The sequence below is a fragment of the Triturus cristatus genome, chromosome 2_2, assembly GCF_964204655.1.
Source record: "Triturus cristatus chromosome 2_2, aTriCri1.1, whole genome shotgun sequence".
Lineage (NCBI taxonomy): Eukaryota > Metazoa > Chordata > Amphibia > Caudata > Salamandridae > Triturus > Triturus cristatus.
In genome coordinates this window covers 104,961,620-104,982,832 of record NC_140582.1, presented here as the reverse complement: position 1 = coordinate 104,982,832, position 21,213 = coordinate 104,961,620, and the positions used below count along the sequence as shown (strand labels likewise).

Here is a 21,213-nt window from a genome sequence, read left to right as displayed (position 1 = left end):
GTCAGACTGATTTGCATATGGCCATGTCTGAACTGGGGTGGCAGAGTGGGCTAAAGAACGGTGATGGATCAAACCCAGATCTGTTGACTGGGTGTGAGTGTTTGATTGGCTCTGATGCTCCGTCCATCACCACCCACTTTTGTACCGCTTTGTACGCCATAAATTGGCAGGGTATGCTCAGACGTTGAGTCCCTTGCTCACTTTGCCACTGGATTCAAGCAAGCCTGGCTGAAGACGGCTGAAATGCCAAAATCTGGTCCTAGGAGGCTTGTTTCCGGTCCAGGGAAGGCATGGCTTAGCAGTTCGGGCTGGACTGTTCCCATGAGGCACAGGGTCAGACTGATTTGCATATGGCCATGTTTGAAACTGGGGTGGCAGAGTGGGCTTAAGAACGGTGATGGATCAAACCCAGATCTGTTGACTGGGTGTGAGTGGTTGATTGGTTCTGATGCTCCCTCCATCACCTCCCCCTTTTGTACCCCTTTGTTCGCCATAAGTTGTCAGGGTATGCTCAGACGTTGAGTCCCTTGCTCACTTTGCCACTGGATTCAAGCAAGCCTGGCTGAAGACGGCTGAAATGCCAGAAATTGGTCCTAGGAAGCTTGTTTCTGGTCCAGGGAAGGCATGGCTTGGCAGTTAGGGCTGGACTGTTCCCATGAGGCACAGGGTCAGACTGATTTGCATATGGCCATGTCTGAACTGGGGTGGCAGAGTGGGCTAAAGAACGGTGATGGATCAAACCCAGATCTGTTGACTGGGTGTGAGTGTTTGATTGGTTCTAATGCTCCGTCCATCACCACCCCCTTTTGTACCACTTTGTTCGCCATAAGTTGGCAGGGTATGCTCAGAAGTTGAGTCCCTTGCTCACGTTGCCACTGGATTCAAGCAAGCCTGGCTGAAGACAGCTGAAATGCCAGAAACCGGTCCTAGGAAGCTTGTTTCCGGTCCAGGGAAGGCATGGCTTGGCAGTTCGGGCTGGACTGTTCCCATGAAGCACAGGGTCAGACTGATTTGCATATGGCCATGTCTGAACTGGGGTGGCAGAGTGGGCTAAAGAACGGTGATGGATCAAACCCCGATATGTTGACTGGGTGTGAGTGTTTGATTGGTTCTGATGCTCCGTCCATCACCACCCCCTTTTGAACCGCTTTGTTCGCCATAAGTTGGCAGGGTATGCTCAGACGTTGAGTCCCTTGCTCACTTTGCCACTGGATTCAAACAAGCCTGGCTGAAGACGGCTGAAATGCCAGAAACTGGTCCTAGGAAGCTTGTTTCCGGTCCAGGGAAGGCATGGCTTGGCAGTTCGGACTGGACTGTTCCCATGAGGCACAGGGTAAGACTGATTTGCATATGGCCATGTCTGAACTGGGGTGGCAGAGTGGGCTAAAGAACGGTGATGGATCAAACCCAGATCTGTTGACTGGGTGTGAGTGTTTGATTGGTTCTGATGCTCCGTCCATCACCACCCCCTTTTGTACCGCTTTGTTCGCCATAAGTTGGCAGGGTATGCTCAGACGTTGAGTCCCTTGCTTATTTTGCCACTGGATTCAAGCAAGCCTGGCTGAAGACGGCTGAAATGCCAGAAACCGGTCCTAGGAAGCTTGTTTCCGGTCCAGGGAAGGCATGGCTTGGCAGTTCGGACTGGATTGTTCCCATGAGGCACAGGGTCAGACTGATTTGCAGATGGCCATGTCTGAACTGGGGTGGCAGAGTGGGCTAAAGAACGGTGATGGATCAAATCCACATCTGTTGACTGGGTGTGAGTGTTTGATTTGTTCTGATGCTCCGTCCATCACTACCCCCTTTTGTACCGCTTTGTTCGCCATAAGTTGGCAGGGTATGCTCAGACGTTGAGTCCCTTGCTCACTTTGCCACTGGATTCAAGCAAGCCTGGCTGAAGATGGCTGAAATACCAGAAACCAGTCCTAGGAAGCTTGTTTCCGGTCCAGGGAAGGCATGGCTTGGCAGTTCGGGCTGGACTGTTCCCATGAGGCACAGGGTCAGACTGATTTGCATATGGCCATGTCTGAACTGGGGTGACAGAGTAGGCTAAAGAACGGTGATTGATCAAACCCAGATCTGTTGACTGAATGTGAGTGTTTGATTGGTTCTGATGCTCTGTCCATCACCACCCCCTTTTGTACCGCTTTGTTCGCCATAAGTTGGCAGGGTATGCTGAGACATTGAGTCCCTTGCTCACTTTGCCACTGGATTCAAGCAAGCCTGGCTGAAGATGGCTGAAATGCCAGAAACCGGTCCTAGGAAGCTTGTTTCGGGTCCAGGGAAGGCATGGCTTGGCAGTTCGGGCTGGACCGTTCCCATGAGGCACAGGGTCAGACTGATTTGCATATGGCCATGTCTGAACTGGGGTGGCAGAGTGGGCTAAAGAACGGTGATGGATCAAACCCAGATCTGTTGACTGGGTGTGAGTGTTTTATTGGTTCTGATGCTCCGTCCATCACCACCTCCTTTTGAACCGCTTTGTTTGCCTTAAGTTGGCAGGATATGCTCCGACGTTGAGTCCCTTGCTCACTTTGCCACTGGATTCAAGCAAGCCTGGCTGAAGACGGCTGAAATGCCAGAAACAGGTCCTAGGAAGTTTGTTTCCGGTCCAGGGAAGGCATGGCTTGGCAGTTCGGGCAGGACTGTTCCCATGAGGCACAGGGTCAGACTGATTTGCAAATGGCCATGTCTGAACTGAGGTGGCAGAGTGGGCTAAAGAACGGTGATGGATCAAACCCAGATCTGTTGACTGGGTGTGAGTGTTTGATTGATTCTGATGCTCCCTCCATCACCACCCCCTTTTGTACCGCTTTGTTCCCCATAAGTTTGCAGGGTGTGCTCAGACGTTGGGTCCCTTGCTCACTTTGCCACTGGATTCAAGCAAGCCTGGCTGAAGACGGCTGAAATGCCAGAAACCGGTCCTAGGAAGCTTGTTTCCGGTCCAGGGAAGGCATGGCTTGGCAGTTCGGGCTGGACTGTTCCCATGAGGCACAGGGTCAGACTGATATGCATATGGCCATGTCTGAACTGGGGTGGTAGAGTGGGCTAAAGAACGGTGATGGATCAAACCCAGATCTGTTGACTGGGTGTGAGTGTTTGATTGGTTCTAATGCTCCGTCCACCACCACCCCCTTTTGTACCGCTTTGTTCGCCATAAGTTGGCAGGGAATGCTCAGACGTTGAGTCCCATGCTCACTTTGCCACTGGATTCAAGCAAGCCTGGCTGAAGACGGCTGAAATGCCAGAAACCGGTCCTAGGAAGCTTGTTTCCGGTCCAGGGAAGGCATGGCTTGGCAGTTCGGGCTGGACTGTTCCCACGAGGCACAGGGTCAGACTGATTTGCATATGGCCATGTCTGAACTGGGGTGGCAGAGTGGGCTAAAGAACGGTGATGGATCAAACCCAGATCTGTCTACTGGGTGTGAGTGTTTGATTGGTTCTGATGCTCAGTTCATCACCACCCCCTTTTGTACTGCTTTGTTCGCCATAAGTTGGCAGGGTATGCTCAGACGTTGAGTCCCTTGCTCACTTTGCCACTGGATTCAAGCAAGCTTGGCTGAAGACGGCTGAAATGCCATAAATCGGTCCTAGGAAGCTTGTTTCCGGTCCAGGGAAGGCATGGCTTGGCAGTTCGGGCTGGACTGTTCCCACGAGGCACAGGGTCAGACTGATTTGCATATGGCCATGTCTGAACTGGGGTGGCAGAGTGGGCAAAGAACGGTGATGGATCAAACCCAGATCTGTTGACTGGGTGTGAGTGTTTGATTGGTTCTGATGCTCCGTCCATCACCACCCCCTTTTGTACCGCTTTGTTCGCCATAAGTTGGCAGGATATGCTCAGACGTTGAGTCCCTTGCTCACTTTGCCACTGGATTCAAGCAAGCCTGGCTGAAGACGGCTGAAATGCCAGAAACCGGTCCTAGGAAGCTTATTTCCAGTCCAGGGAAGGCATGGCTTGGCAGTTCAGGCTGGACTGTTCCCATGAGGCACAGGGTCAGACTGATTTGCATATGGCCATGTCTGAACTGGGGTGGCAGAGTGGGCTAAAGAACGGTGATGGATCAAACCCAGATCTGTTGACTGGGTGTGAGTGTTTTATTGGTTCTGTTGCTCCGTCCATCACCACCTCCTTTTGTACTGCCTTGCTTGCTATAAGCTGGCAGGGTATGCTCCGACGTTGAGTCTAAGGGTGGGCTTAGTGGGGCTACGTGAAGCAGCGCGTAGTGTGCCCAAATCTACACACACTACGTGCTCCGCGTAGCCCCACTACGTGCCCCCCACCTCCCACACGCCCTCCTTTTAAAGCATACCCTATTTGTAAATTAAATTGAAGTAAAGACACTTACCTGAAGCGCGGCGTCTCCGGGGCTCCCTCTTCCTGGTTTCCAACTTCTTCTGAGAAATGCGCATGCGCGGACACTAACTAACTATAACGCTCCTGAAACCTATGGTTTTTTTTGTGAATATATATATATATATATATATATATATATATATATATATATATATATATATATATATATATATATATATGCCATTTCACGCTGCTGCTGCTGCACTTGGTGAAATGAATAAATAAACCTGTTCCAGGAAACTGTTTGGAGGTGCTGTGTCCTGTTATTGAGCATTGAAAAAACCATAGGTTTCAGTCACGTTATAGTTAGTTGGACATTTCTCTCATATAAAACTATAGAAATTCCCCCATAATAGTTAGTTCAGGTAACTATAACTCACATACCCACAATGCACTGCTGATGACGTCACATATTACATCACTCATGACATGGTCAGTGACATCACTGATGACATCACTGGTGACATCTCAAATGACATCACTCATGACATCACTGATGACATCATCCAGTGACTGTGTGTGTCTGTTTCTGCACTGCTGATGACGTCACATATTACATCACTCATGACATGGTCAGTGACATCACTGATGACATCACTGGTGACATCTCAAATGACATCACTGATGACATCGCTGATGACATCATCCAGTGACTGTGTTTTTCTTTAAAGTTTAAATATGTATTAGATATATTTGCCAAGGTGTATTGAAGAATGAGTGGGTGTATAAGTGTCTGAATGGAGGATTTAGTAGGTGCGTGACTGACTGTTTAAGTGAGTTATTACATGTGTCTTACTGAATGCATGGGTTAGTGACTAAATTGTGTGAATGTCTGTATCAGTCAGTCTGTTGTTGTGTAAGATGCTGCATGGGTTGGTCAGTAGCTACATGAGTGTCTATATGGGTTATCAATAGGTTGCCTGAGTATTTGTATGGGTGCCTGAGTGTGTGTGTGGGTGGGTGGGAGGTGTGTGCATAGATGTTTGAGTGGTTGATTTAGTGTGTGTATGGGTTCAAGAATGCAAGTGGAAACAGCTGTATGGGTGGGTGAGTGTGTGTATGGGTGTGTTGGTGAGTGAATAGATGTCTCAATGGTACATGTCCAAGTAACTACATATGTAAAAAGCAGTGTATGTGAAAGTTGAAGTATATAAATGACTATACGCGAGAGTCAGTGATTCTGAGAGTGGCTGTGTGGATGAGTGTCTACTTGTATCAGTGATTGTATAAGAGAGTAAGTATGCGTTTTTTTGTTTGAATAAGGGATGTGGTGTGTGTATAACTGTACAGGTCAGTAAATGGAAGTGTGATTGATTCTGTGCATGAATGACTAGGTGTGTGAGTAACTCTGGATGAGTGGTGGTGTGTGAGTGGCTGTATAGGTGTATGACTGCTTGTGATAGTGTTGTATTGATGAGTGACTGCAAGTATGAGTGATTGTATGGGTGAATGAATGGATGGGTGTGTAGACCTAGGAATCAGTGAGTGCGTATGTAGTAACTAGTATTGGTGTGTCGATGCTTTCGAAAATATTAGTCTGTATTTTACAGTGGGTGTATCAAAGGTTATATTGGAGTGTGAGGAGGTGCATCAGATTTTCACGTGGATGATGTCATCAGTGATGTTATTTGAGATTTCATCAGTGATGTCATCAGTGATGTCACTGACCATGTCATGAATGATGTATAGTTAGCTGAACTATAACGGCAAAATTCCTATGGTTTTGTACGAGAGAAATGTCCAACTAACTATAACGTGCCACAAACCTATGGTTTTTCAGTGAATTTCTAAGGGTTTTTAAAATGCTAATTTCTAACTATAACGTGCCTGAAACCTATGTTTTTTTCTCTGAATATATATATATATATATATATATATATATTCACTGAAAAAACCATAGGTTTCAGGGCCGTTATAGTTAGCTGGACTTTTCACTCGTACAAAACCATAGAAATTCCCCCGTTATAGTTAGTTCAGCTAACTATAACTCGCGCGCCCGCAATGCACTGCTGATGATGTCACATATTACATCACTCATGACATGGTCAGTGACATCACTGATGACATCACTGATGACATCTCAAATGACATCACTGATGACATCACTGATGACATCATCCAGTGAATGTGTGTTTTTCTGAAAATTACATATGTTTTATATATGTATATCTCAAGGTCGATGGAAGAATAAATGGGAATATAAGTGTCTAAATGGATGATTTGTTTTTAAAAAATTGATTGTATAACTGACTGATTAAGTGTATCTTAGTGAATACATGGCTTAGTGAGTAATGTTTAAATATGTACATATATGTATCAGTCTCTCACTTTGTGTATAAGTGGCTGCATGGGTTGGTGAGTAGCTACATGAGTGTCTATATAGGTTATTAGTTGGTTTTTTGAGTATCAGTATAAGTGTCTGATGTCTTGATGGTTCGGTGGGGGGTATTACATAGTGCATAGGTGCATGAATGAGTGACTCACTGCTTGTATGTGTTGAAGACAGCATGTGTGCAGGACTGTATGGGTGGATGAGTGTGTGCATGGGTGTGTTAGTGAGTGAATGACTGTCTCAATAGTGTCTCTATGAGTAACTACATATGTTTTAAACTAGTATATGTGACTATTGGTGTATATAAGTGAGTATATGTGAGAGTGAGAGATTGAAAGAGTTCCTGTATGAATAAGTATGTGTTTCTATAAGTGATTGTTAAAAAGACTAAGTATGTGTAAGTTGCTGTAGAAGTAAGTGTGGTGGTGTGTGTATAACTGTATATGCAGGTAAACGGATGTTTGATTCTTTATTAGCATGAGTGACTATGTGTGTGAGTAACTTTATGGATGAGTGGCGTTGTGTAACAGGATGTATAGGTGCATGAGTACATATGATGAGTGAGTACATGTATGAGTGACTGTATAGGACTGTTGGTGAATGAGTGGATGTGGATGTGGATCTTACAATTACTGAATAGGTTGTTGTAACTGGTATTGGTATGTCCATTGTTTTGAAAATTTTAATTTCTATTTTTGAATGTGTGTATCAAAGGTTATATTAGGGGGAGAGGAGGTCTGCCACTCTATCACAAGGATGATGTCATCAGTGATGTCATCAGTGATGTCATGAGTGATGTCGCTGACCATGTCATGAGTGATGTAATATGTGACGTCATCAGCAGTGCATTGCGGGCGCGCAAGTTATAGTTAGCTGAACTAACTATAACGGGGGAATTTCTATGGTTTTGTATGAGTGAAAAAGTCCAGCTAACTATAACGCCCCTGAAACCTATGGTTTTTTCAGTGAATTTCTAAGGTTTTTTAAATGCTAATTCCTAGCTATAACGTGCCTGAAACCTATGTTTTTTCAGTGAATTTCAAAGGTTTTTTAAATGCTAATTTCTAGCTATGCCTACAGAGATAGGACATGTGAAGAAAGAAGGAAAAATGCACAGAAAGAAAAAAAAGAAATGCAGAAAGAAGCAACAGACGTCCTCAAAGACGAAGAAAAGTGCAGGAAGAAGTATAACGTGCAGAAAGAACAAACAGAAGAGCAGAAACAAGCCTTGTTGCAAAATCATCCTGTACCCTCAACTTTTTCAGACGGATACTGGTGGTAACTGAGTCTGACTAACCAGTCCTAGAGCCAGTGCTATGTTAAAAGACACTCAGAATACAGTGAAAACACCTACATACACTAGGGCACACTATGTGTTGGGGTCCCCCTGTGATTAGCATGACCTCCTCTGTAAGCCCCTAGTATATAATAGGGCAGGGGATTAAAACTACCTCTTAAAACGCACCACAGGGCGTGTTTGAACACGTCACCTCATGCCCCGTCCCCTCCCTTCCCCACTGTGTAAACACACCCTGTAGCCATTTTAAGTTGGGAGATTAAGTCCCCTTGAATCCTGAGGGTCCCTAGGGTCCAACTAGACCACTAGGTACCTCCAGTAAGCGCCACAGAGCTGCGTTGCAGAGAGGTGTAAAAAGTGGCACGGCCTGCACCACCTCTCTGCAACGCAGAGCAGTGGTGCTTACTGGAAGCACCTGGTGGGCTAGTTGGACCCCAGGGTCCCTCAGGATTAAAAGGGAATTATTTTGCCAACTTAAAAACGCGCCACAGGGCCTGTGGGCGTTCTGAGTTGAGAGATTAAGTCCCCTTGAATCCTAAGGGTCCCTAGGGTCAAACTAGCCCACTAGGTACCTCCAGTAAGCGCCACAGAGCTGCGTTGCATGGAGGTGTAAAAAGGGGCGTGGCCTCAGAACACCTGTCTGCAACGCAGCTCCCTGGCGCATACTGGAGATACCTGTTGGGCTAGTTGGCCCTCAGGGACCCTCAGTATTGAAGGGGAATTAATTCCTCAACTTACAACTGGCCAGGGGGCGCGTTTGCAGAGTGCTGCAAGGAGGGGGCGTGGCCTCCGGCGCGATGCCGGTCTTTTATTTATTTATTTTTAAGAAGGAGGGCTGTGTGGCCCCCTTTCTTTTTCTAATTTATTAGCCCTGGTGACCCCATCCCCCAGGGCCTGCACCCTAATTTTTTTTGTTGAAAAAAATTAATTTGGCCCTCCCAAGGCCTTAATCGGCCCCGGGGACCCCAACCCCCAGTTCATGGCCTTTTATTTATTTTTTTATTCTTTAGGAGGGGGGCTGTGTTGCCCCCCTCCTCAGGCCACTTATGGCCCCGGGGACCCCATCCCCCGGGGCCGGCCTTTGTTTTTTATTTTTAAAAAAAAATATATATTTATAGAAACACCTATGACATGCTGGACAAACCGTATGTACCTATCACCATGACGATTTGCGTGATATTCATTAAAAGGCGACTATGCATACAATGAATCCACGTAGAATGTATTCACACCGCTAGTGAAGCTCTGACATGTCTGACACCCTACCGTGCCTAATCCCGGCGCCCCCGCTGGTGGGTACTCTCCAAGTAGACACCCTTGTCATTTATTTATACAAACATGGGTAGCTAATCACGGGCACATTTAATACACATGCACACCAAGCCATTCAAAGGGGATTCGACAAAAAATCGACCAAACTATGCAAGAAACCCCCTCACGGTTAATAAAACACACATCCACCGCCGGATGTGTAATACTTTTTATTTTACTCTCTGGAAAGGAGACAAACCTCACTTGAGAGTCACAGCGTGCTCCTGGCTGAGCCCAATGCTGTGTTACACCCACCAGTGCCCGCCGAGTGCCACACACCTCTGTGTTGTATTCCACCAGCTAGTGCGTATGCTATGACACTCTCTAGCCCATGTGCACAGTAACACCACCCCGTGAATATGTTATGCCACACTTGCCTTCGCATGGGTTATATTGCCCCATCTAACGTGCCTTCCTCGATGCCTATGTTATAAAGCACAGCGCTATGCCATACATATTACAATCTGGGATCCATATCTTTGTCACAGTGCATATGCAATGTTACACTACCCAGCACATATTTTATATCACAACTTTAGAGACTACTTAGGTTACACAACCCTGCCCTGTGCATATTACACTCCAAGGCGCATATCACATAGCAAGCGCTAGTGCCTGTGCTATCTCGCGCTCTCCAATGAATCTGTCATTGCACACAATGTATTGCATATTATATTTCACGCCCCGGTTCATCTTATATCACACTTTTTGGTGCATAGTTTATACCATATACTATATCTAGTTTTCATTTTCAATCGTGCTCTCAGGACTATGTTGTATATAACACTGCGTCCACCTACCCTTTTCACGGGCATTACATTTTGCGATGGGGGGTGGAGGGTCAGGGGATGTTTCTGCCAAGTGAGCCCGGAGTCACAGTCCCAAACGTCCTCTTCTTCCTGAATAAAAGTGAGATTATGCTGCATACTTGTTCATATTTTAAGTAGTTCGCACAGACACACATTTTAAAAACAATAAAGTTCCTAATACCCACCTTCTATGAACAGTTATCTTGCTGCCCCATCCACCTCCTCCCTATCCTCTGTTGTCTGAATCCATGGACTAGCCTCCTCCCTCCTGCCATGCATGGTCTGATGTGCTGCCACTGCCCTGCATTTAGCATGATGTACCAGTCCACTCATCCTGCCCTCCATTGCCCAATTCTATGGCCCATCATTGACCTCCTGCTTAGCCTCTGTGCTTTGCTTGCTGCCCCTATTCTCCTTCCCCCTGCCCTCCGATGTCTTTGTGCATGCCCCTGCTCCATCCTTTTTGACCACCATGTTCCATGGACCTGCCACTCCTATCTACTCTGAGTGTTCTGTTGAGCTGCCACTCCCCTACCACCTGCCTAGCATTGTCAGATGACTGTAACCTGTCCCTGCCACCTCCACCCTGCCTGTCCACATGCCATGCCCCTATCCCCTTCCTCCTGTCCTCCATGGTCCATTTTACTGCCACACCCTTCTGCCCTCCCTGGTCTGTTGTGCTGCAACTGCTCCCCCTGCCTGCCCCGCGCGGTCTGTTGTGAGGCCCCTTCCCCTGAACTCTCTTGTCTGTGCCCAGGTCCTGACCCTCCCTTCTATCCTCCATGGTCCTTTGTGCATGCCCCTGCACCCTCCTTCTTGCCCATCATAGCCATTGTGCTGCCACTAACCCTCCCGCTTGCTATGCATGGTCTTCTGTGCTGCCATGGCCCCTCCCACCTTCCCTGTGTGGTCAGCTAGCTGCTCCTGACCCCCTCCCACCTTCCCTCCATGGTCTGTGTGTATGCCATCATAGTCTCACTGTTGCTCTCCATGGTGTGTCTTGTTTCTAGTGCCCATCCTGCCTGACCTCCATGGTCATCTTGCTGCTCCTGCCCTGCCCCCTTGCCCCCAGCCCTCTGTTTCCATGTGCAGACCCCTATTCCCTCCCTCCGGGCTTGTCGGTTCCATTGTAATGCCCCTGATCCGTCCCTCCTGCCCTTTATGGTCTGTTATGCTGCAGCTTTCTCTCCTGTCTGTCCATTATGGTCAGCTAGCTACCATTGCCTCTTTCCCCTCTGTTGTCTGTTGTCCATGTGCATGGTCCTGTCCCCTCCCTATTGCTTTCTATGGATTGTTGTGCTGCACTCCCGTCCCGCATGCCCTGTGTGGTGTATTGTGCTGCTGCAAACCCTGATGCCTGCCCTGTAGGGTCAGTTTGGTGCACCTCTCAATGTCCCTCCTGTCCTCTGTTATCCGAGTCCATGTCCCTACCTCAATTCCACCTGCCTACCATGATCCAATGTACCATACTTGCGAACATTTTGAACTTGGTAAGAGGGAGATTTTGAAATAAAACGGGGGTATTGATTTTCCCCTTTGAGTTACATTGAAAAAGAGAAGATTGTAGACAGGAAACAGATCAAGTAAAGCCCATTTGAGCTTAAAAACATTGGACGTTTCCTGGCTGAAACGGGTCTGTTGGCATGTATGGTTGTATGACCACTGCCTCTTCCTTCTGCCCACAATGGTCTATTATATTGCCACAGCCTCTCTTGCCAGTCCTGTATTGTTGGTTTGTTGCCCCTGCCCCCCTTTCCACTGCCCTCCATAGTCTGTTGTGCTGCCACTGCCCTTCCTGCCTGCCTAGTGTGGTCAAATTGTTGCCTCTGCACTCTCCTACCTGCCTTCAATTTTCAGAGTCCGTGCCCCTGGCCTCTGCCTCTCAACAGTATCCCAATGAACAACTAGATTGCTAACATTCTATATTTATTACAAAAGTGTGGAATGCCTGACGTCATCTTGATGTAATCAAAACTGTAATGCCTAGAGCATTTCCTTTAGAAATTACATATATGAGAGGGTCTTATTTGCATCACAATTATCGTTAGTGCTCCAAAAAACTAAAATGAGGACATATTTTCTGAGTTTTCAAATAGCGACAAAGAACTTTTAAATTATTTGTAATCTTAGTTTTTTTATCCAGTTGACCACTTGATTAAATGTTGCATCCAAGGGGAGAGGGTGTGGTGTTACTTCCAGAGCTGCAGACTTTGCAACTGGGGAACCAGGTTGGAGTTTCTGCTTCAGCTCAACATTCTGTGATTCTGGTCAAATCACTTAATCTCCCCATGTCTACAACCAAAATGAATTTGATCTTGTGTGATGTAACCAATGTTCATGGAAAACACTCCAATACCTGACAAGTCTGCACTATATAAAACTGCAAATACACACAAAAATAAGTGTTTTGCACACTTCTGTCATTGGGCTACATTTGGGCTACATCTGGGTGATATTTGGGCTACATTTGGGCTCTTTTGTCTCTGGTGGCCATTTTAGGAGATTTATTTGTTATGAAGTTTCCTAATTTTCTCATTTACTGCAGTCTCCTCAGTAGGAAATGCTTTCAGTTTTTTACTTTGATTCCATCAAGAAGGTATTCAGATATGTCACACATTTGCCATAAATTCTGAATGTTAGCACTCTAGTTGCTCATTAGATCACTGTAGTAAAGCTACTGCTCACCACGGAAGTCTGCTGCTAGTATTAGAAGTGCATGTTTCAGTCTGCATATCAGAATTTTTTTATTAAATAGAAGAGGATTTGAGAAGTCACTCAAAATGTGCCCTAATTTTTCTTTCTTCAGCACTAATCATAATTTCTATGGCAAAATGAACCCCCTCATTGTGTTCCTTTTTCAATTAAATGTTTTAAGTGTTACCAGTTTATTCCAATCAAGATGGCTTCAGGTGTGCCATACTTTTGTCATAAGTAAGACAGTAAGCGCTCTAGTGGTTCTTAAGAACACTCTGGGACATTCTGCCATTGGGCTATACTTGGGCTACATCTGGGTGATATTTGGGCTACATTTGGGCTCTTTTGTCTCTGGTGGCCATCTTGGGAGATTTATTTGTTATGAAGTTTCCTAATTTCCTCATTTACTGCAGTCTCCTCAGTAGGAAATACTTTCAGTTTTTTACTTTGATTCCATCAAGAAAGCATTCAGATGTGTCACACATTTTCCATAAATTCTGAATGTTAGCACTCTAGTTGCTCATTAGATCACTGTAGTAAAGCTACTGCTCACCAGGCAAGTCTGCTGCTGGTATTCAAAGTGCATGTTTCAGTCTGCATGTCAGAATGTTTTTATGAAATAAAAGAGGATTTCAGAAGTCAAAATGTGCCCTAGTTTTTCTTTCTGCAGCACTAATCATAATTTATATGGCAAAATGAACCCCCTCATTTTGTTCCTTTGTAAATTAAATGTTTTAAGTGTTACCACTTTATTCCAATCAAGATGGCTTCAGGTGTGCCATACTTTTGTCATAAGTAAGACTGTTAGCGCTCTAGTTGTTCTTTAGAGCACTCTGGGAATCTGCAGTAGAACACAAAGGAATCAACTGACAGTCTCTGCCCTTGTTGGATGTACATGTTTTACTGAGAATGTCAGACTTCATTCTTACATGACTGAGAAAGATAATGTGAATTTACAGAAAATATGCTCTCAGTTTACCTTATAGATCACCTTCCAAACCTCTGTGGGAAAAGTATGAGAAAATAGTTTTCTCTCAAACATGGGTCGTGATATCACAGCAGAAGGCTTTTTCACATGGTAAAATCACCTTAGAACACACCACAATTCCTAAAATGAGTATGGTACCATCAACAAATGATTTATAATGTAACTAAAGTCTTAAAACCTTCTATTAACTGCAATGCTTTTTAATGAGGTGCTATCATGTATATTGGTCCCAAGATGGCTGCCAACATTTCTTGGATGAAGTACTGACAGCCAATCAGATCTCACGATGAGATGTGTGGTTAGGCTCCGCCCAGATATGTATGTGATTTTACTTTTGATTTTCTCAGGAACTACTGAACAGATTGACACCATATATGCAAAAGGCACATGCCTGACCTGAGGACTACCTCTTTGCCAAATTTCAAGTAATTCTGTTCAGCCGTTCGGGCTGTACCTTGGACTAAAGATCCCTATGGGAAAATGCATGGGGAAAACGCGTTTTGGGACCCCCTTTTTTCTCAGCCCCCGCTTGACGAATCACCCCGAGACTTTCAGGGTAGGAGCGGAGTGGAGCGCCCCATCTATTTTGAACATTTCACGAGAATTCGTCAACCGGCTCCAAAGTTATTCCAAATAGAATGTTGCGGATTTCCTATGGAAACACGGTCCTAACTATAACCATCTACTATATATTTATATATATATATATATATATATATATATATATATATATATCCTAAATTACTTTAAAAATTAGGCTATCACTCAGGGGGTTATTTCAGAGGTTGTTGTTTAATATATATATATATATATCTGCGATATTTTGTACGACTATATTTTTGACCAATATTTTTAGGGGTATTTTTTTACTTGCCATTAAAAATGTAGGATGTCGATATTTTTTACATCGATATTTAAAACTCATTATTGTGGTAAGGAGATATTTTAGGTGTAAATATTCTGTCAGTTAACCGAGGCCAAATTCAAATCTTATCATGTAGCCTCTTGTATAAGTCTGGACTCTAAAAATTCTCTTGTAGGCTTGGAGTTGAGATTTCTCAATTAATTTCGTGAAGGTTCTGGGAAAACTTCCTGGCCATAGGTGAGTGCTGGCATAAGAGAGGCCTGGAGGATCCGTCGTATGGTTATGGTAGAAGGGCTCTTCAAGGTTGTGTTGCGCTGGCTTAATCTTGTAATGATCAGTGCTGACTTTGTTTTTAGGTGTCCCGGATGGATTTTGGGTCCACCCTTTGATGACAGCCACACACTCAGATGATTATAGACATTTGACCTTTGGATGGTCAGGGGACCCAGGCTCCAGGTGGCACTTACTTTATTATTTTTTCATCCAAATACGACCATTTTTGTCGTTGACTCGTTAACTGTCAGTTTATTTACTTCGATATATTTGTGGAGAGCATACAGGTTTGTCTGCATCCCTCCACAGCTGACCTCAGGAGGGATCACTGACATAATATCGACTACAAAAATATAGACTTACAAAAATATCGATGCCAAAATATAGAATACCAAAATATCGACTCCCTATCTCCAAACAGGAAAATACAAAAATATAGAATCCAAAATATCGTTGTAAATAATATAGTTAGTCAAAATATCGAATTTTTTAAATGTTTTAAAAGTAATGTAAAATTAATGAAATAATACATATAATTAACTGACACATACTTAAAAATACTTAAATAACATTAAAATTAATAAATAATTAATGTAAGTAAAAAAAAAAATTAATACATATATATTAATGTAATATTTATTAAAAATATTCAATATTTTCTGCGTAGGATAGCGGGCGGGTAAAATTTCCTTTTACCACTCCAGTAAGTGCAATAGTAGGGAAAGCGTTGGATAGCGGGAGGGTAAAAATTACTATTCCCACTCCAGAGAATGCAACAGTAGAGAAAGCGTTGGATAGCGGGAGAGTAACAATTACTATTCCCACTCCAAAGAGTGCAACAGTAGGGAAAGCGTTGGATAGCGTAGGGGTAAGAATTACTATTCCCACTCCAGAGAGTGCAAACGTAGGGAAAGCATTGGATAGCGGGAGGATAAAATTTACTATTCCCACTCCAGTAAGTGCAACAGTAGGGAAAGCGTTGGATAGCGTAGGGGTAAAAATTACTATTCCCACTCCAGAGAGTGCAACAGTAGGGAAAGCATTGGATAGCGTAGGGATAAAAATTACTATTCCCACTCCAGAGAGAGCAACAGTAGGGAAAGCGTTGGATAGCGGGAGGGTAAAATTTACTATTCCCACTCCAGTGAGTGCAACAGTAGGGAAAGCGTTGGATAGCGTAGGGGTAAAAATTACTATTCCCACTCCAGTGAGTGCAACAGTAGGGAAAGCAGTGGATAGCGTAGGGGTAAAAATTACTATTCCCACTCCAGAGAGTGCAACAGTAGAGAAAGCGTTGGATAGCGTAGGGATAAAAACTACTATTCCCACTCCAGAGAGTGCAACAGTAGGGAAAGTGTTGGATAGCGGGAGGGTAAAAATTACTATTCCCACTCCAGAGAGTGCAACAGTAGGGAAAGCATTGGATAGCGTAGGGATAAAAATTACTATTCCCACTCCAGAGAGTGCAACAGTAGGGAAAGCGTTGGATAGCGGGAGGGTAAAATTTACTATTCCCACTCCAGCGAGTGCAACAGTAGGGAAAGCGTTGGATAGCGTAGGGGTAAAAATTACTATTCCCACTCCAGTGAGTGCAACAGTAGGGAAAGCATTGGATAGCGTAGGGGTAAAAATTACTATTCCCACTCCAGAGAGTGCAACAGTAGGGAAAGCGTTGGATAGCGTAGGGATAAAAATTACTATTCCCACTCCAGAGAGTGCAACAGTAGGGAAAGCGTTGGATAGCGGGAGGGTAAAATTTACTATTCCCACTCCAGCGAGTGCAACAGTAGGGAAAGCGTTGGATAGCGTAGGGGTAAAAATTACTCTTCCCACTCCAGAGAGTGCAACAGTAGGGAAAGCATTGGATAGCGTAGGGATACAAATTACTATTCGCACTCCAGAGAGTGCAACAGTAGGGAAAGCGTTGCAAAGCAGTAGGGTAAAAATTACTATTCCCACTCAAGTAAGTGCAAAAGTAGGGAAAATAATAAATTAATATTTTCTTAACAATTAATTAATTATTAACACCAAAACAAGTATTACAATTAATTACCAATCACACAAGATTTAATAATTGATTATTTATAAATACCAATATATTTTTGTTTAATTAATTACCTATTAATAATTAATTAACAACCAATTGTTTTTCAATAACAAACATTAATAAATGCTAATAATACCAATTAATCATTAATTAATAATATATTGATTAACGATATACACAAATTATTTAAATAATTATTTGTTTACAATTATATTACTTCCCACCATATTCCCCTATAAACACACTACCCACTACAAATATTAAATAAATACAATTAATATAATTATCAATTAAACAATTAATACAAATTAATTACCAATTAATACAAATTATTTACCAATTAATAATTAATCAACCACCAATTAATTTGCAATACCAATTAATAAATAACTAATAACAATTAAATTACTTCCCACCCTATTCCCCTATAAACCCACAACCCGCTACAGAAGTAAAATGCTAAATTAAATCAATGATATATTAATTAACAATATACACACATCAATTAAATAATTAATTATTTACAATTATATTACTTCCCACCATATTCCCCTATAAACACACTACCCACTACAATTATTAAATAAATACAATTAACATAATTATCAATTAAACAATTAATACAAATTAATTACCAATTAATACTAATTATTTACCAATTAATAATTAATCAACAACCAATTAATTTTCAATACCAATTAATAATTAACTAATAACAATTAAATTACTTCCCACCCTATTCCCCTATAAACCCACAACCCGCTACAGAAGTAAAATGCAAAATTAAATTAAAAATTATTAATAATTCCAATATATTATTATTTAATGTATTATAATTAAATTACTTCCCACCCTACTCCCCTATAAACCCACAACCCGCTACGGAATTAAATTACACAAAAATAAAATAATATAAAATTCATTACTTTAAAAATATTCTAACATACATTACAATATTAATACATACTTTCAACACATATACTAACACTTAAAACACTATAAAAAATTCGATATTTTTAACAACTATATTATGACTGTCGATATTATTTACTTCTATATTATTGCAATCGATATTTCTTACCTGTTTTTCGATATTCTTCACCACTATATTTTGGTAATTCGATATTCTGTCCATTCTATATTTAAAACTCGATATTCTGTCCACTCGATATTTTTTTTTCGATATTATGTCTATTTACCCTCAGGAGCAATTTGTTATTCAACAGTTGTCCATTTGAGGGGGTTACAACTCCTTGAGTCTGTGTGCTATTCATTTTTTTTTCTCACAAAACTAGTAAAAGAGGGGATAATACATCCACAGATACATCTTGATTATAAACCAATCCAGGGTTGGTTCACTGTAGTTAGACCCATTATTGAAGGATGGGTATTCTGAAATACATTTTGCTGCTAAGGATAGCCCTTTACCTCTCTAGCACACACCTTACATATCATGTGGCCTAGTCCTATATATATTAATGATCATTCTAGCCTCAATTAAACAAGCTTTTGAAAGTGCATGCAACATAAGAATCTAAGGTACTTTCACACTACATATTGCAAAAAATGTTATGCAGGGCATTACTTTGATTATAGTTATACAAAGCAATGGCATTTCTGACTGTAAGGTTGTAGATTGACTAGTAGGTCTTTTATGGGTCTGATTATAGTATTTTATCTCTTGAGGTTGTCAACAAATACTGCCCACTCTTGATGACCGTAAGTAAAAGTACAATGCAAAGTATTAGTGACAGTAGAATACCCCTCTGCTGTGCATTACACATGCCAATGGTTCCATCGCCAGATCACATAATATTAGCACGGCGAGCAACTTTGTCTTTACCTCATCCTATGGCCTAGTCAGAGATTACTTGCTGTTAGCTGGATTTAGGGTAATTTTATCAGCTTCAATATGCTCTGTTCAAAGCCCACCTTTTTAAGGACCTCAAACTGATATGGCCAGAGCAGTGCATCCTGTGCCTTCTCTATTTCTATGGAGTCTTCTGTCGACCTATATGTGATGTTTGGTCCATAATATGGAAGATGAAATGAAGACTGATATTTGTGTTACAGCTGGTCTGAATTTATTTTGACCATTGGGCCCTACATCTTCAACTCTTGATACCAGCCTATTGGCCACTTTTTTCTACAGTAGTTTGTATTTGAGATTTAACAGAGATAAAGGTCTGTTTAATTTAACTTCTAGGGGGTTTCTTCCCTGCTTGGGTAATACCACTATAATAGCTTTACTTGTTTAATAATCTTAACTTATTGCAGTTGTTTGTCTTCAGTAACTTTGCTTTTATCTATGGCATCACGTTCAAAAGCCATGTGGAATCACATCCTGTGATGTTATCAGGGGTTAAGGGCAGTTGATGTCTCCGTGATGTCAGCAAGCATTAGTTTCTTGCTTATATGATATCCAATCATAATTAACCATTTCCATTAAACAGTGATAGCTAGGTCAAACAACATCTGACATTATTTCTTACCTCGTGGGCCAAAGAGCAGAAGGTAACAATTATTGCAGAATGGCTTGTCATCATGCTGTGAAAATAAAAAAAAAGCATGTGAATATGTTTTTATCTTTATGTTAGTGTCTAAGATGCACACCCTAATAAATGTCATTGAAGTTTAGACTGATTCGAAATCAGTAATCTTTCATTTTAACCAGCAGTGAAATAAATATTTTAAGGAAATGAATTTGAAAAAAGCTGCAGTACTTAGTGTGTCCAAGAATCCAATGTGTTGAGATGAATATCCACATAGATAGGAACATTCTTAACATTACAGGTGACATATAAGCTAGAAAAAGATCTGAAGGTGGGTAAAACTCTTCTTTCCTGACCCTATCCACAGGGGATTTGGAGATTTATGAGTCTTTATGGACTGCAAAGACCATGAGAATTCCTAATCGTTAGAATTTGGGGGGGATTTACAAACATTTTGCACTGGTTAGCACCACAAATGTGACAGCCAACCAGCGCACAATTATTTTTTTGCTATTTACTTTCCAGCGGCTGGAGCGCACCCTCAAAGTAGTGCAAAGCAGAGCGAAGCACTGCTTTGCATTACTTAGCGCCGAGGGGGCATTACATGGGTGGTACATTGAAATTCCATGTAGCCACCCATGCCTTTTGATGCCAAACCATATTTAAAAAGATTTGTGGACATGGTTTTGCGCCAAAAGTTAACGCCACTTCAAAGGAGGCGCTAACAGGAGAAATGCTTTCATTTCTCAGTGCTTTTCCGACTTTGCATGCGTGCTGCACTGTGCAGCACGCATACAAAGCGGAAAAAGCATTGCATCACGTCTAAACATAGTAATTTGTACAGGAAGGGTAGCTTCCTGTTCAAAACCTATGCTAGACTCATGCACACACCCTTGTGCTATGGCGCTAAGGTGTGTGCCTGGCGCATGGCAGCTGAAATCAACACAGGCGCAAGGGAAAGGGGAGGAGAGAGCCATATCTCTGAAGAAATGGCACTCTCCTGCTCCCTCCCTGTCGCATAATGCGCACAGCCTCGTGGGGGGCTGCTCTACGTTGCAGTGATTTTTTTTATATCTCTTCCTTGTGTCTCATAGGAAAGTGGTGATAGCAGTGCATCAGTACAGTGAGTCGTGCATTGCTTCTGGGGATTTGGCTGTAGCTGGTGGACGTCATAAGAGGGCTGAGGAACATTCACACTGCAGAAGGTAGACTGGCCACTATCTGTGCAGAGATGTGTGGTTTAACAAAGCTGTCCCACAGCCTTACTTACAATGGCACTCTATTGAATAACCAAGTTCCTCCCTTTTACTATTGGTTCTCCAAGGTATCGAGGGCAAACAGCCATGGTATGGTACAAGCGGTGATACATAATTCGGAACACAGATAGAGTAGAGCAGAAGCAAGGCACTCAATAAATTCAGGGCCTGATTTACAAAGGTCAACTTCGAATTAAGTGGGAGTTTACTACTTTTTTGTTATTCACAAAGGCAATTTACTATTAGTAACTTTACTGCTAGTAAAGTTGCTAGTAGTAAAGTTACTAATAGTAGCTTAACTTTGTGAATACCAAAAGTAGTAAACTATGATTTAATTCTAAGTTTACTACTGAAGTCTAACTTTACTTCTTTTTGGTATTCCCAAAGATGAGTTACTACAAGCAACTTTACTGCTGGTAAACTTACTACTAGTAAAGTTACTAGTAGTAAATTTACTACTAGCCAAATTGCTAGTAGTAATGTTCCTAGTAG

The 21,213-nt window shown here is 42.6% G+C and overlaps 1 protein-coding gene across 2 annotated transcripts in view; it reads right to left on the bottom strand.

The window, feature by feature from the left end:
• Positions 1 to 21,213, bottom strand: part of LOC146861952 (cysteine-rich protein 1-like) — a 360,851-nt gene that overhangs the window by 104,045 nt on the left and 235,593 nt on the right. For both annotated transcript variants that reach the window (XM_085641115.1, XM_085641114.1), the window contains one exon: positions 19,466 to 19,520. In XM_085641115.1, coding sequence (XP_085497241.1) covers positions 19,466 to 19,520 — 55 coding nt within the window. The remainder of the gene's footprint in view (positions 1 to 19,465; positions 19,521 to 21,213) is intronic.